Source organism: Nomascus leucogenys, chromosome 5, assembly GCF_006542625.1.
Source record: "Nomascus leucogenys isolate Asia chromosome 5, Asia_NLE_v1, whole genome shotgun sequence".
NCBI classification, from domain to species: Eukaryota; Metazoa; Chordata; class Mammalia; order Primates; family Hylobatidae; genus Nomascus; species Nomascus leucogenys.
Genome location: NC_044385.1, coordinates 34,630,561 through 34,648,402, shown reverse-complemented (window position 1 = coordinate 34,648,402; position 17,842 = coordinate 34,630,561). Strand labels below are relative to the sequence as shown.

General features: G+C 35.2%; 1 protein-coding gene across 1 annotated transcript in view; it reads left to right on the top strand.

Moving 5' to 3' along the window:
* The window catches only part of USP24 (ubiquitin specific peptidase 24), a 148,356-nt gene that overhangs the window by 41,033 nt on the left and 89,481 nt on the right, over positions 1 to 17,842 (top strand). The window contains exons 4-12 of the mRNA XM_030812898.1: positions 2,271 to 2,414; positions 3,113 to 3,235; positions 8,188 to 8,223; positions 8,838 to 8,903; positions 12,506 to 12,571; positions 15,044 to 15,118; positions 15,691 to 15,849; positions 17,328 to 17,442; positions 17,649 to 17,752. Of these exons, the coding sequence (XP_030668758.1) occupies positions 2,271 to 2,414; positions 3,113 to 3,235; positions 8,188 to 8,223; positions 8,838 to 8,903; positions 12,506 to 12,571; positions 15,044 to 15,118; positions 15,691 to 15,849; positions 17,328 to 17,442; positions 17,649 to 17,752 (888 nt within the window). The remainder of the gene's footprint in view (positions 1 to 2,270; positions 2,415 to 3,112; positions 3,236 to 8,187; positions 8,224 to 8,837; positions 8,904 to 12,505; positions 12,572 to 15,043; positions 15,119 to 15,690; positions 15,850 to 17,327; positions 17,443 to 17,648; positions 17,753 to 17,842) is intronic.

The following is a 17,842-nucleotide window of genomic DNA, read 5'->3' as shown; positions in this document are numbered from 1 at the left end:
TGAGACCCCTGTCTCTACAAATTTAAAAAAAGTAAAATAAAAATAGCAAAATTGTTATATTGTAACGTACTGTGACACACATCACAGTGGATGCATAAACTTAAAAGGAAAAGTGTATTCAGAGTTGTGGAAAAGGACTTACTCAAGGTTGAGGATCTCCAGATCCAGAAATCCCTGTATCCAGTCCATTCACCAGCAAGTTGCATATTTGGAATATAATACTCTAACTCTGTACAGAGATACTTCAGAAAACTGTTTTGTCTCATGCCTTCAGCTGTTAGGAGCAGTATAATAAATGGTCACATGGTTGGTCGTTTTTCTGTAAAACTGTGAGTACAAAGGTACCATGCCTTATGTTATTCAGTTTTGTTAAGGTAAAAATCTTAAATTCTCTTGCACTTTAGAGCTATTAAAAAGGTTCTCCTCCCCGTCAATTAGGCATACTTTCTTTTATTAAATCAGAAGAGCTAGAGTTCTGTGTGCCTTTAGGCTTGTCTGCCGGAAAACTCAGTAGGATTTGATATAATTGGTACTACTTCCCTAGCTGTGTTTCCCGGTTCGATGACATCCCTCTCCCCAATTCCCCAGGCTTTTCTCATGAGCTGTCACACGTTTTTTTAGAAGTAAGGGTATGAATGATACGTGATTACATGAGTAAGGTGCACAAAGGAGCTTTGTTGTCATTTCCATCTTCCTCACCTTTTACCTTCAGGCTAGCCTGGATTTTTTACTAGTATATTCAGGCAGAGAAGATAATTCAGGTTTGGCCAATTCATATGTTTAAACCTTGTGTGCATCTTCTCCACAAGGTACTGCCTGCCTTTCCCTGTCTCTTCTAGAATGTAGGCAGAATTGCATTTTCAAAGTGAGAAATGAGCAAATGGAATGGTGCCAGAGGGATTGCTGCGTAATCCACATACATTTTTATTTTGTAGTCACTTGAAGCTTCTTAATTGGTAATCTCTGCTTTATTTTGCTTTATTATTTAATTTTTAACTATAGGAGGAATATATAGTCAGGCAAAAAAAATTCTGCAAAAAATAGTAACTCATTGGTTTACATAAAATCAGTCTTATGACTTCTGCTAATTTGAGCAAATAGTGCGGCTAATTAGTATTTAGAAAATCTGGAACCAAGGTTTTTCTCTGCAGCTATTACAGTTTGGGCTCTTCCAGCCTACTCTTTTTTAAAAAGAGGTTCTCAGTGAGGCCAAGATGAAATTTTTGTTGCATAGTATTTTCCCTTTGAAAAATCTTACAAAAACATGAAACCACCATACCAATTTAAGTGAAATCCTTTGATTTTTCATTTCTTGTTCTGGCACTTGTTCTACACTTCCCCAAAGACCAGAAGACTGAGAATTAAGGGCATCCAATTTCTCTACTTTTTAAGGAATCTAAGAAGGTATCTAATTGTAAGATTTGTACCATTGTTTTATATTTGATGTCTTATGTTTAAGAAACATAGCTACAAAGTAAACAGTTAAATGCCTTAAAACTTAGAGCTATTTTAGATTTGCTTAAACAATAAAAAAATTAAATATTATTTTGTACATACCAAAAAGGAAAATGTAAGCCAAATAAACTGTTAAGATATTTCTAAGATTTTTTTTCACATTCTGAGTCCTGCTGTCATCTAGTCAACAGGTAGAAAAAAAATTATCCTATTTCTGAGATGTTAAAAAATATTAAAAGGATATGTATGTTAGAATCCATGCAATACAGCATTCATTTCTTAGGTTCCAGAAATATTAATATGGACAGCCAGCCATCAAGATATATTAATAATGCCGTATCATTTATAAAATGCTTTCATATTTGTTATATCTTTTAATCCTCATAACATTTGTGTGAAGTGGGTAGGAGTTATGCCTCTTTAGAGATAAGAGAACTGAGCGTTTGAGAACTCAGGTAAATTTGTTCAAGGCCACACAGCTAGAAAACAGTAATACTGGAATTGATCTCAGGTTTTTACCTTGCTCTGCACCATTTGACCTACCCTGGTAATTATGAAAAGTAGAGGACCAAATAAAATTTTTCTTTTAAACAAAGTGCTTTCATGCAAGAGAATTAAAATTCAAAAGCAAAACTCTGTATTGAAATAAATGGGCAAGTAGATGAACTACAGCTATCGGTCTTTTAAAAACCAATCATCTGCATAAAAAAGTATTTTCATCATAATCTCTCAGTTATTTGAGATGGACCTGATAAACTGTAGATTTATTTTCTTTTTCAAGTTAGACTCTAGACTGCCCTTTATGTTTTTTATAGCTCCTGACATCAAGTGCTGTTCACAAGTGGGGTACTGAAATTCATGAAGGAATTTACAACATGTTGATGCTGTTAATAGAACTGGTCGCAGAGAGAATAAAACAAGATCCAATTCCCGTTGGTCTCCTGGGTGTGCTTACAATGGTATAGTATCTCTAAAATTAAGTGCTTTATGTTTTGATTTTGTTTAAAATACTTGCTGTTCTCTGACTTGTAATTAATAATGAGTGATAATGATTTTATCGTTCAGGATATTAGCTGTTGGGATCCTTTGTCTTTATTTTAAAAGCAGAGCAACCATCTTGTGTTCTCAGTTTGAAAGAAGTGCTTTTCTAATTTTAATGGGTTTTTCAACTTATAGAATGATTACATGCCTTTCTCTTACCTCTCCCTGATTATTCATGTCTTAAATACTTTCATATGGAGTGTTCATGTAGATGTAGTTTGGTTTCTGGCCTTTTCCCCCAACAGGTAACAGTAGCTGCATGAAGAAGGGACCCTCATATTTTCCCCTCCTGACTTCTGCCTTCAGTGCCTCTGTTGCTCGTCTCGTCCCCGGTAGCCCTAGCACACTTGGGGCATTAGCATCACACTGCCTTGAGTCAGACCTCTAATCCTGTTACCTCCTCCTCTTCCTTCACAGTGAACACTGAACAGGACAGGAGAATAGCACATTAATTCTCAGCACCTCTGCGCTAGCTAAGGCGTATGCTTTTGGTGTATTCTTGAAAGATTCCATTAATGAGGGGAGTCCAAGGCTATATTTTTATCTTCTTTTCTAATGCTAATATGTGTTGCTATAGAAATAGATAATAATGTTTCTCTGTTCTCTTTGAATCTAGGCTTTCAATCCTGATAATGAATACCATTTTAAAAACAGAATGAAAGTGTCTCAAAGGAATTGGGCAGAAGTGTTTGGAGAGGGAAATATGTTTGCTGTTTCACCTGTATCGACTTTCCAAAAGGTAAACATCGTTTAGTTTCATCTTTTGATAGAAAAATGTATTGAAAAAGAAGATTTCCTGTGCTATAAAAAAGACAAGTTACATGGGAGGATTAAAACAATCTGAAAAATGACAAATATCCCATCTGGCTCATAAAATTGCCTACTTTTTTTTCAGATGGTGCATAATTTTTCCATAGCTCTTAACTAATATCATGAAGAATTTTATAGGTTTGAAGTGATGTTTAGTAAAATGAGAAATGTCTTTAGTGTCATCTATTAGATTATCAGAACCCCAGTTTAATTGGTGTTCCAGTTTCTTAGAGAGAGTTGAGAGACTATAGCATTTAAAATGATTAATTGTACCTAGAAAAAATAATCTATTACTTAATCTCATATATAATTTTCTTTTGAACTTCATATGCATTAAAACTTGCTTTTTCAGGCCTGGAACCAGTATATTTTATATCAAAAGACTACAGTCTGCCAATAAGAGTATACTCACAAGAAGTACATAATCTAAACAGTCCTTTAGTGAAAACACTGTTTGGTTTCAGAAACAATTGAAAGAAGTTGAGTTTAATCAATGGAAAACTTGTTCATTGCTTTAGTGGAAGCAGAGGTTTAGGTCAGCAATCATTTATTTAACATTTACTATGTGCCTGGCATTATTCTAAGTTTGAGATAGAAACATAGGTACACAGTCCTGTCTTTTAATATAAACAGTAATAAGATGTGATTACTAGCTTGTAGCATAGTGGAGGAAATACGAAAACAAAAAAATGACAGCATGATAAATAGTAGGTAGAATTATAATAATATGTACTGTGCATAGAATCCAGGGGAAGGGGTAGTTATTGCCACCTTGGGGAGTCAGACAGTTCCCCAGAGAGGAGGAAAAAGCTGAGTGGAAGGGACAGTGAATATGTACTTTGGAATTTAATCCCCACAACGGCTCTTTGAGTTGGGTACTATTTTTACCCCCATTTCATAGATGAGAACTGAAACAGACAGAAGTGAAGTACTTGCCCAAGTCCACATACCTAGTTACAGGGAGAACCCACGCAGGCAGCTAGTCTATGTTCTTTAACCATATGCAGTACTGCCTCCCCAAATGCTAAACTCTTGTCTTCAGATGCTTTGTGAAGATCAAGTGACAAATATACATAGAAATACTGAACATGGTGGTTCACTCTAGTGAGCGCTCAGCAGATGTTCATTCTCTTTTTTTCGCTTTACGTATGCATCCACTGAGACCCAGAAAGGTGCAGTCTTTGTGTTTCCTCTCATTACCACAAAGGAATTCTCTGTCCTCTAAATCCCCTCTCCTCTTGCCTTCTCAAGCATATTCCTCCTTCGGCTTTCTATTTTTGCTTTGGTATCCTCAATCTTTCCCTCACTATTGGGATTGTTACTCTTGTATGCAACATGATCTAGTATTTCCCATCTTTAAATATTCTGCCTTTAATATCATATCCCTCTGTAGTTTCAGCATGGTCCTCTGCTCCCCTTCCCTACCAGACCTCCTGAAGATTCCATGTCCTCCCTCTCAGTTATTCTTTCAGTGGTTATCCTAAAATGCTAACTTACTAAATAAAATCTAAATTTCACTAGTATCTTTCTCCTTCTTGAGCAGTGCATAAAGACCTTAGAATGTTGCATGTGCTCGCTCCCCTCTTAAATGATTCGTTACCTCTTTATTTTGCTTGTGCAATGTCTTAGTCCCCTCCTATCATTCTTTACCCGGTAAAGTTGATAGTGCATTCTATAAAGAATCCTTTAGTAAGGTTCTGTTTGTGGGTAAGTCTTGGTTTTTGATGGCCTGAACTTTACTGTATTTCCCATTCCTTGAAGTATGTATTTTCACTGGGTTCAAAAGTCTATATGATATTTCTTTTCTCTCAGAATATTAAAGATACCATTTCACTGTCTTGTGGCTTTGATTATTGCTGTGGAGAAGTTGGCTATTGATCTGACTGTGGTTCTTTTATTAGAAGTCTGTCTTTCCTCCATGGCTGTATTTTGAAATCTTTCTCTTTAATGTTTGTAAATTTGATTCGAATGTGATTAACCATGGTATTCTTTTTATTTATTTTGCTTCAGATTCATTGGGCTTCTGAATCTAGGGTTAATGTCTTACATCAATTCTGGAAATTTCTCAGCCTTTGTCTTTTAAAATATTCCCTCTTCCCCATTAGTCTCTCTTCTTCTGAAACTTGATTGGATACATATTAGACTGACTCATTCTGTCCTCCGTGTCCCTTAACTCCTTTTCACATTTTCCATTTTTTTGTCTCCTTGTGTTGCAATTGTGATAACTTTTTTCCAGATCTATAGTAGTACAATTCATGGATTTTTTTTTTATTTGTATCTACTCTGCTGTTTAACTTGTTTATTTAAGTCTTTAATTTCGGTTACTGAATGTTTCATTTATATAAATTTTATTTTTTTGACTGTTTAATTTTGTATTGTCTCATGTTCTTAACTCGTATTTTCAAGCCCTAATTTGTTTAATGCTTACTTTATATTCTGTGCCTGATATCTACAAGTCTGATTCTGCTGGCTTTTACTCACTTGCTTTGTGTATGTATGTAGGTGTATGAAAATATATTTATACTTATTTGTTTGTTCATTTTTCTGTGAACTCATATTTCTTAGCATTTAATCTAGGAGGGGGCAGTTTGAGGCCTAAGTTGAAAGTTCTTTCTTCCAAAAAGGATGTACTTTTTGGTAGGTGCCTGGAAGCACTACAGTTTGTGACCATTTTAGAATAAATTATCAGCTTAAGGTTTTTCAGACCATAACGTCAGTGTGAATTTGAGCAGTAAAGCCATATGAGGGCAATTCTGTGGTTATGAATTCTTGGAGAATTTTTTTCTCCCTTTAGGCATCCTTATTTTCCCTTTCCACAGGTAAATCTATTTCAGTTCATCTGACATCAAGGATGTAGCCCTTTAGTTCCAGCTTTATGTTACAGTTCCTTCTTGAGTCACCCTGTCCCACCTGGGCTTGGTGTCCTTTTTCTCCTGCAAATGGACGCTCACGGTCACCAGGGCTCTGCAGCTGCCTGTGGATGAAGCTGGCTTCAGAGCCTTCCTGCCTGCCTCACTGGATTCCTGCTTTCTCTTTGTTTTAAGCTTCTGAACTTTTTTTTTTTTTTTTGGTCAACTCAGCTATATGTTTTAAAATATTATATTTTAGTGTTTTTATCCAGTAGTGTTATTTTTAGCTGGAGAACCATTTAGGATACTTAGACAGAAGTCTACTAACTTTTCAGGGCGTTCCATTCTGCCTTCATCCACCATCTGCTGAAATAATTCTCGTTAAGACACCAGCACCCCTCCATGTTTCCAGATTGGAAAGAAATGTCCCTTGACCCCCATCAACAGCACTGACCCCAGTTGCTCCCTTCTTGGAGATATTTCTTGCTTGGCTTTCAGGATACTGCAGCGCCTTGTGTTTCTGCTTGCCCCCAAGCCATGTTTCCTCTGTTGACTCCTTCACCTCTATCCAGTTTTGATCTTCAGCGCTTCCTTTCTTTATTCACTACACTTTCTCTAATGGATTTACATGTCATATTTATGCCGATGGCCCTCCAATTTATATCTCTGTGGCCCAAACCTCTTCTCTGAGTATACCAGACTTGAAGAGTCAGTTATCTCCTTTTGGTTGCCATACAGAATTCTCAAACTTAGTGTGTCTGAAATGGAATTTCATTTTGCCTCTCCGACCTTTATTCTCCTTTTTAGTAAATAACATCGTCATCTGTCTAGATGCTCAAGCAAGAAACATAGGAGTCAGCCAGGATTCATTCCTTGAATAAAGAATAACCAAACCATAAACAAGTCCTTTGATTTAATCTCCAATATGTCTCCATTTGACCTCTCTCTCCCCCTTCTGCTGCCATCCTTCTCCACACACAGCTGTGAACTATCTAGACACTGCACTGGCCCTCTGAGTGGTTGTGTCTGACTATGTCTCATTCTCCTATTCATCCATTCCATTCCATTCTTCACAGAACTGCAAGTGACCTTAAAATATAAAACACTCACTTGCTGAAAACGCTTCTGTTGCTTTCTTTCTAATCATGGTCTATAAGTGTCTCCATGATCTACATTCTTTGTTTCTCTGTACAACCTCATCTCTGCCACTCCTGGCTCACCATGTCCCAGCTGGGAGAGTTTTTTAAACACAGCAGTCTTTTCTGCCATCCCCAATCAGGACCTTTGCCATTATAGCCTCTCTGCCTGGACTGTTCTTTAAACGGCTACATCTGTCTCGTCCTTTAAAGATTATATTTTCAGAGAAGTCTTTCATGACCACCACCCCAAGCAGAGGAAGCTCCTATTTTTCTTTTGAGGCCTTTTTGTTTTTCCTTTCGTGGGACTTAGCACAATTTGAATTGTCTTCTGTATATGATGCTCTACTTGGTTTTGTTGACCCTGCTAGAATGAGCTTCATAAAAGCAGGTACAACATTTCTTTGTAGTCACTGTTCTGTATCTAGTCCCTAGAACAGTGAATGCTCAAAAAAGAAAAGAAAAAGAGGAGAAAATAGAGCTTGCTTAAGAGCATTAATTAATGATCTAACTGGGACTAAAACTTTTAATCTCTTCTGATTTACTACTTCTTATGTTAATAATTAAGTTTTAATTTCTAAAATAAAACTTTTTTGGAGAATTTAACTCAGGTTATCCTGTATGTTGGAGAGCTTAAACAACTGATCTCAGCTATCCAAAAATGCATAGATGCTCCACATTGTGGCAGTTCCATCAAAATACAGACTTATAGACTCCCAAAATCATATACAGTGATGTTAAAGACATGTTAGGAAGCATTTGGGAAAAAACTTTGAAAATAGTTTCCAAACTTTTATAATTTTTCTTCCAACTATTCATTTAGGATAAAAGAAATGTAAGGGTTAATGGGGAAGCTTTTATATTGCCATCTCAATTTTGTTTTTCTTTTCTCATAGGAGCCTCATGGATGGGTTGTGGATTTGGTAAATAAGGTATATGACTTTTGTTAATATTGTCATGTAGTATATTTTCAATTTTCTAATGAGACGTCCTAGAGTTTGGTATATTAAGCAAATGGCAGCTTCAGAGAATAATAAAAAAATGCTTTAAGGAGTGGATTTCATATTTTCTTCCTTTTTTTGTATGTACAATACTAGCAAGTAAACATCAGCTTTTGGACTTAGTACTATCTGCAGTATGCCACAGGAGCATTCGAAGGAACAATGCAAGGATTCTCTCAAGACCAATATTACAGAGCACAATGATAAAGTAGAATTTTAGCTTTAGTTCCTTGCTTAAATTATTAATAGATAATATTTTTAAATTAATATGTGTAGTACAATAGGATGACTACAGTCAATAATAATTGTATATTTTTAAATAACTTAAATAATGTAATTGGATTGTTTGTAACTCAAAGGATAAATGCTTGAGGGGATGGATACCCCACTCTCCATGATGTGTTTATTTCACATTGTATGCCTGTATCAAAACATCTCATGTGCCCCATAAACATATACACCTACTATGTACTAATATAAATTTTTCAAAATAAAAAAATTAAAGAGAAATAAATTAAATTAATGTGTGCCCTTTTTCTTCTCAGTTTGGAGAATTAGGTGGATTTGCAGCAATCCAAGCCAAGCTCCATTCAGAAGATATAGAACTTGGGGTAAGTTAAACTACTATATATGCTCACTGTGGAAATTCATTTCACTTGAGTTGATGTACAGCCAGAGGATACGGTCTGGACATGCCAAGTTAAATGTTCAATTAAAGGTTCATCTTTAGAGGAGCAGATTCCACAGTCCTGATAACCAAAGAAATGTTTACTCCTAATTATAACCAAATTGCCATGTAGAGTTTTTTCCTCACTATTTTTTCTTTACCTATGGTATTTTTCTCTTAATTTGTAATGGTTACATGAAATGATCTTACTGTTTAAAGTTGGTTGCTATATGTGGCAAGTATATATATGCATAACAATTTTATGGCTCAGTTAAAAGATTATGTAAAATCAGAATTTACTTTATAGACTCAGGCACAAATAAAAATACTTTTAACAGAGTTGTTTAGTAAGCTTTTTGGTGTTACAAAAACTTTTAGATAACAAATGGCTATAACATGGGAGCTTAGAATCATCAGGTGCAGTGTTCATATCAACTTCATTTTCTCAAAACATAACCTCATAGTAAGGGGAATAACTAATCTTTAATTTTTCAGACACTGTTGACCTGTTGCTGAGAGCACTTTATTCTTTTCTCTAATTAATAATCATTCAATTAAAAACTATTACGTACTTGGCATGAATAAGACACTGCACTATCTGCTGTAATTTGATCAATACAGAAAATAATGTGTTAAAATAATACACCCAGGTGTTACAGATTGTGCTTACAGTTGCAGTTATTTCTGTGAAATTATGACTAATCAATTCCTATTGGTCCCTCTCTGGGTGAAGGAAATAGCAATGCTCAAGGAGAGAGACTGATGGTGTAGTAATAGATTGACTCTTTCTTGCCACCCAGTGTTTATCCTAAAGATCAGATGTCTGCCGGCTCACAGACACTGATGCAGAAGCCTCCTCTTGCTTCCCTGGAAGTTAATTAGGTTGTTGAACTGTCCTTGTGATCCCCATTCAATAGATCAAGTATGTTGGAAATGACTTCATTGACTTGGAAGATAATATATAACAATTTAAAAAGCAAAACCAAAGAAAAACCTCTTCAGATCCAGGGTTAAAAAAAAATACAGAGCACTCCCAAATTTCTATCCTATTTGGATGAAAATTGGCTCAGGATAGATAGATGGGAATCTGGGCATAGCCCTCATTATTATTAAATGTGCTAAAGTTAAAGAGTCTTGCAAGATTTTTCCGTAAGGTCAGACCATTTTTCAGAACAATTGTGTTGTCTGCTGCAGTTGACACAGAATTATATTGTTTAGGTTATATTGAGGAGATGGTAACACTCAGGCATTGGAGAGATTCCAAAGGTGTGGACTTTTGTAGGAGACAGGTATAATTAAAATTCACACGTGCTGGATTTCTGACCAGTTAAGGTGGCTGTGTCCCAGAATAAATTTAGGCCATATTATTAAGTCTGAGTACAACTTTGGAATTTAAAAATACTAGGAAAAAATATCACTCACAAGCCCACCAGTTAAAAACACCTGTACAAAACAAGAAATGAAACTTGTTGCTCATCCTTCTTCCTGATCCCCACACACATACCTAGGTAATGGTTACCAATTTAATACATGCCTTTCTGGCTTTTCCCTAAATTTATATAAATCTTTGCATGTTCTTTCTCTCTCTCTTTCTCCTAAACCTAAATTATCAAGCTATACCTGGTTGTATATTTTCATTTAACATAATATCATGGTAATCTTTCCAGGTTAGTACTATCAGTGTCTTTAATGACTGCAAGTGGTATATTTCTGCAAATGGTATATCATGATGCAGACACTTATTAATGGGCATTGGATTATTTCTATGTTTTTGCTATTATAGAGAGTGTTCCTTATAAATATGTCTTTATGTACGTGCAACTATTTCTGAAAGATCAGTTCCTAGAGGGTGAGATTTCTGAGTTAAAGATTACAGTCATTCCTTGGTATACTGGGGGATTGGTTCCAGGATTCTGGGTATTCCAGAATCTGTCTATACTCGAATCCTGTAGTCAGCCCCGCAGAACTCATGTATATGAAAAGTCAACCTTCATATATGCAGATTTTGCATCCCAGGAATATTGTATTTTCAGTCCTCATTTTGTTCAAAAAATCTGCATGTAAGTGAACCTATGCAGTTCAAGCTTGTTTGTTCAAGGGTCAACTGTATATTTGTTTTAAAATTATAATTGACAGTGCTAAATGTCTTTCTAAAAAGCTTTTGCCCGTTTGTACTCCCACAAACCCGTTTCATAATAGTCTCATTAGTGCTAAATATTTTCAATCTTTAATTTTCCAATATGATGGACAATAAAATGGTATTTTATTATGTAATATGTAATACTCTGATTTCTTGTGAACTTGAGCATTTTGTCATATGATTATTGGTTATTTGTGTTTCTTCTGTGAATTTACCTAGTTTATTTAGGTCTCTTTGGGTGATGTGTTTTATTAATTTTTAGGAATTATTTTTATATTAAGCTTATCAATGCTGTATCTATTTTGCATATTTGTAAATCTTTTCTCCTAGTATTTTGCTTCTTTTCATTTTTATTGATGGTATCTTTTGCTATTTAGAAGTTTCAGACTTTTATGTAGTCAGATTTTTCCTTGATGGCTTAAAAGTTTTCTAACTTGCTTAGATAATGTTCTCCCACCTCAAGTTTATAAAAATATATTTTTTCTTTTTATACTTTCATATTTTTATTTTTTAACTTAGTCCTTGAACTCATTTAGAATTTTTTTTGTATATTTTAAAAGATAGAGATTTAATTTTATTTTCTTCCAAATAGGTGGCCAATTGTTACTAGATCCTCTATTGAATAATCTCTCTTTTCCTTATTATTTGTATTTGCTGGCTTAATAATATCAAAGGCCCGTGTGCCAATGGATTTGTTTCTGGACCTCTGTTCCAGTCATTTATTAATTCATTCATTCTTTGGTTCATTTCTGTACTGTTGCAACATTGTTTTCGTTACTGGTAGTGTCACTTCTGCCCAGTATCATTCTTCTCTAAAAAATTTTTTTATTGTTCCCATATTTTTAATGTTCTGGGTGTAGTCAACCTGTCAGGTTCTCCTGTAGAAAATTCTACTGAGATCATGTTTGGAATTGCATTAAATTTATAGGTCAAAGCAGAGAGAATTGATGTTTTTACAATACTGGTCTTTTGTGTTTAGAGACATGGTGTCTCCCCATTTATTCAGGCTTCTTTAATGTATTTTAGTAGGTTTTATCATTTTCTTCAAGTAAGCCTTCAGTGTTTTTTGTTTAAGGAATATTTCATGCCTCAGCTATTCCCTCCTTTTTTAAAAAAAGTTTAGTATTCTACAATGTAACTTTAAAATCATTTTATCTAATTCTCCAAAGATGTTTTATTGACATATTCTGATTTAAATTACATTAAATTTCTATAATAATTTAAGTGGGTTGACATCTTTATATCAATTCTTTCTATCCAGGAGTTTTGTTTCTCTAGTCTTTTATTCGTGACTTGATCAAATCACTATTTAAACTTTTCTCTGATATATGAAAAGGGATTTGTTTAATTTTGACAGGAAAAAAATCCTCTCAAATGTATTTCTAATCTTCACTGTCTTTTTCCAGGCTGTCTCAGCACTGATTCAACCCTTAGGAGTGTGTGCAGAGTACCTCAATTCCTCTGTGGTACAGGTAGGATTAAACCATTTCACATTACTTCATATGATTGAAGACATGCAAACAGTAATAACTTCTTTTTATCAGGTTATTCAGAATGGTCTTTAAGCCCGAGTAACTCCTTTTTTCACATTAGCTGTCCTTTTAATAAAAATGCCATCAGATAAAAAAAATTGTTGAATAATTTGAAGTATAGGAGATCTAACATTTGAGAAGGCCATTTACCTTTTCAGTTTATCATTTTATAAAATACAACTTTTATTTATTTTTCATTTTCTTACCTATAAAGTAGGCAGCATATCCTTATTTGCTTCACAGGATTATTTAAGGATGTAATGCCATTATGTATTGAATCAGATTAGTATTTATGTATTAAATCGGCTAGGCTCACTTACTGGCTCAGTCGCTCACTTCTGAATATCAGCTTAACAGCACATCTTGTCTGATTTCCTACCTCTGTAGGATTGTAAGTCAGCAGGTCATAGAACAGTCAAAGCTGTGAGTGTTCAGTTTTCTAATGCTAAAAACCTATTCTGCTATCTTGTTTCCTTCATTTCAATTAACAAGTTTTACGGAACAAAATGTCACGTCGAAATACTTCTATTTATTTATTTATTTTTATAAATAAGTCTATGGACCCTGTAACTTTTATAGAGCTTTTAAAACATCACCATAAATGGTTTTGAAAGCATAGTGTCCTTCTGGAGCAGTGTTTTAAATGCACCGTTCTTTCCAACATCACATTTACTTAGGGCCACTTGAAAAAGGGAGATAGGATTTTTTTTTTAGTAGGTTCTGGAAATTTCTGTTATTTCTTTTTTTTTTTTTTTCAGACAGAGTCTCGCTCTGTTGCCCAGGGTGGAGTGCAGTGGCGTGATCTTGGCTCACTGCAAACTCCACCTCCCAGGTTCAAGCGATTCTCCTGCCTCAACCTCTGGAGTAGCTGGGACTACACCACCATGCCCAGCTAAATTTTGTATTTTTAGTAGAGACAGGGTTTCACCATGCTGGTCAGGCTGGTCTCAAACTCCTGACCTCTTGATCCACCCACCTCGGCCTCCCAAAGTGCTGGGATTACAGGCATGAGCCACCGTGCCTGGCCAATTTCTGTTATTTCTAAATGTTAAATGCTTTCTTTAGATGTCAAGGTAATCCTGCAAGAGTTTTAGGTGAAATAGGATGGCTGTTTACATATTTCTCCATTCTGTATATTAAAACCTTTAGAAACAGCTAATGTTCCTTCAGTTTATTAAGCATATAAATATAATCATTAATTTCATAGTTGAAACACTAAGACATAAAGAGGCAAAGTGATTGTTCTTAATATTTTAATAATAAACATTAATAATTTAATAATCAGGGTCAGGATTGGGTTTTAAATGCGTGCTCTTTGCTCATGCCTTGCTCTGTAGAAGAGAATTCAGCATAAATACCCCAGCTGCTAACTAACATTAAGGTCTTTAGAAATTCCAGATTTTATATATAAACAGAGTGTACTTTAAAAAGAACAAGAAGTGTATGAATTCCCAACCAAGCACATCTGACTTCATCTTTATTTTAACTATATCAAACCATCCAAAATTAAATTCATTCAGCAATAAATTCACATAATACATGTTACTTACATGACAGTTGTCTCTACCACTTGCTGCTTGTATGACTTCAAAAGACTCTTATTTAACTTGTGTGCCTCAATTTCCTAATCTGTAGAATGGCCATAATAGTAATAGCTGTCTCAAGAGTTGCAGTAAGGATTAAACAGCATGTGCTGAAAAGAACACTGTGACTCTCTTAACCGTAACAGCTCTCCTCCTTCCTATACAATTGGCATTAAGTGTAAAAGAAGAAATTCTATCTGGATAACTGCCTGATGTCATTTTAGCTCATTGCTAATGTATTCTTGGCTTTGACAGCCAAATATTGTTTATCTCTTTGTTCATCAGTTAAGTTTTAAATATTTTCTTACTTAGATGGAAGTGGTAATTTAGATGTATTAATAGCTAATACTTTACCATTCTCACATACTCTTCAGAGTTAGTTTTCTGGTTGTGTTACCATTCTGGAGCAGTGTATTGTATGAATTTCGTCTATAGGCCTCATTCACATCAGTAAGCAAAAGTCATTCATATGACAGCATAATTTCCATGGTCTGTGTTTATATTCATTTTTAAAAATCAAACACAAAATATTATAAAAACAATTCATGCTCAGTGTTTTAAAAGTTAGACTGTGTTTCTAAATTACCTTTATAAGACAGTAATGACAGAAAATGTACTCATAGTAAAGAAGCTGAGGCACCTAAGGTTAAGCAGAGTCAGTTAAGGGTTTATTTGGCAGTATTAGCTAGTTAGTAGCTGCTCTGATATGAAAATTTTTATCTTTTCATTGCACCTTCTCCTTTGTGAATCGTAGATGAAGAAGTATTCTCTCTCTACTTTTGGGACAGCTTCAGGAGTTCTTAATAACTGTAGCATTTTGTTTCTACAGCCCATGCTAGACCCAGTCATTCTTACTACAATTCAGGATGTACGGAGCGTAGAAGAGAAAGACCTCAAAGACAAGGTAAATGCTTTCTCCAACCAGATAGGCCCTAGTGCCAGTTAGTTCACAGAAGCAGAGCCAGGACTTAGCAGGGTTCACACACCATGCTCTTTGGATTCTGGTCACATGCATTCACATCAAGTTAACTTTGCATTTCCTAATTAAATAGTGCTGTTTCAGAAGCACCATTGGTGGTTGTTACCTCAGTCAGTAGAGTTAATACAGTGTTCTCAGTAAGTGATACCATTCAGAATTTTACTAACATGATTTTGATGGTATCACAATTGGCATAGAGGAAGCTTTAAAATAATACGGTGTTAAAACTTACCCAGAGTTGTTTAAAGCAATTTTACCATTTAAATTTAACATGATTTGTTTTGTCTACCCTAAATTTTTCACAGGACCATTCCCTTTCCTTTACTGCTCACCCATGTGCTAAGTTTTGTTTCTAAGCAAAATGAAGTTAATTGGCCTTGTAAAATATCAGATACTGCCAGACCATTGTTACCCTATATTCTTGTGTGTGTTATAAGAATTGGGATCAAAATGTTTTTACAGTTCCTTTTTTGTTTTTTGTTTTTATTCAATAAAAGAGATTGGTTAGCATCCCTGAGCTCTTGTCTGCCATTAAGTTACTTTGCATGCGCTTCCAACCGGATCTGGTGACAATTGTGGATGACCTTCGACTAGATATTCTACTGCGCATGCTGAAATCACCACATTTCAGTGCTAAGATGAATTCTCTCAAAGAAGTAAGTTTTGCATTTGTTTCTGTAAGACTTAATGCACAGATACTAAGTTCTGCCAAAATGTATGCTTATTAATATAAAAATGTTGGGAAATATGAATAATTTATTGTAATCATATAAAAAAGTTAATGATTCTGTTTAAAATGTTGTATATAATTGTCAGTAAAGACATCTTCTGTGTTACTTTCAAAATTTACATCTGAAATATTTAAAATATTTAGTGTTTTTGTGAAATTTCCTAGAATATAATCCCTTAGAATATACAGTTTGAGATTTACTTTTGCTCTAAGGGTACAGTTCATTTTGTTTTATTTCAGATGTAAGTTTACTTAAACCAAATCTTCTAACTGGAATTGGGACAAAAACCAAATGATTGTAGCAGTGTTGGTCGAAGCAAAATGATGGAAATATTTTTCTGTAGCTTTCTGAATTTGTTATCATATCCACAGAAACAGCACAGTTGGTTTTGGTGTGTGACACGTGGAGCCAATGCAGTTCAGTTATAATTCAGTTATTTTTCCTTTGGTTTTGTATTGTTAGGATTCTTGACTACCAGTGAAAGAAACTCTTCTTGAACCATTTTAGACCAAAAGAGGAGTTTATTGAAAAGGGGCTGGGTTATTTTATATGAATGAAGGGTTTACTAGCCAGATCAAGAAAGGATGGGCACATGTGGGCAACAGAAAACTAGAATTTGCAACCTGACCACTGTCAGGACTCTGTCCAAGTCTCATCCCTGCTTTTCTTAGTATGTTGGCCTTGCTCCCTCTCTACCTGCATTTGGCATTTTTCATATGGTAGAGATCAAGACAATGAATAGATCCCATGTTTCACATCTTGCGGTTCCCATCACCAGGAAGACACTGCATATGAAGTGTCTTCCTGACACTTCTGTATACTTTCCACATATAAAATTTGGAGGGAGTGCCTGGTTGAGGTTTGGGTTAGATGTTCATCCCTGAGCCAGGTAGCAGTGGTCCAGGGAATGAGAGCTGTAAGAATGACTCCATGTTCTTTTTTTTTTGAGATGGAGTCTCGCTCTGTCACCCAGGCTGGAGTGCAGTGGCACAATCTTGGACCACTGCAACCTCCGCCTCCTAGGTTCAAGCAATTTTCTTGCCTTAGCCTCCTGAGTAGCTGGGATTACAGACGCCCACCACTACGCCCTAATCTTTTGTATTTTTAGTAGAGACGGGGTTTCTCCATGTTGGCCAGGCTGGTCTCAAACTCCTGACCTCAAGTGATCCACCCACCTTGGCCTCCCAATGTGCTGGGATTACAGATGTGAGCCACCGTGCCTGGCCCTCCATGTTCTTTTTAAAGGGACATCACAGATGGTAGTCTGTTAACTTCTTATAACTGGCCTTTGATATATTTGGCTAGTTATCGAAGCACATTGTAACATTGTAAAAATTATATACATATATATGAATATTTGATAATGTATGTTAGACTCAGTCACAATAATCTTATCTTTTTAGGTAACCAAACTAATAGAAGATAGCACTTTATCCAAATCTGTGAAGAATGCTATAGATACAGACAGATTATTAGATTGGCTAGTTGAAAACTCAGTTCTGTCAATTGCACTGGAAGGTAAGTTGCTTTCAAAAAAATAAAAATTACCTAACACATAATTTAAATAATATGTCTTTGTATTAAAAAGTATACAAAATTTTTGCTTTGACTGTATTAGCCTTTAAATGATCTTATAGTAAGTTATTGTTTTGAATTAATAGAATTGTATTTAGCGAGTCAGTGTTCACTATATCTGACTTTCTCTCTCATGTTTCCTCAATTAGGCAACATAGACCAAGCACAATACTGTGACCGTATAAAGGGAATTATTGAACTCTTGGGTAGTAAATTGTCATTAGATGAGCTCACTAAAATTTGGAAGATACAGGTAGGTTGATCTGAATTATTTTTGCCTTTGCCTAGCGTTTTTGGGCTACAGGAGAGGGAAAAGGGTGGTGAGAGGGCAGGAAAATGGAAC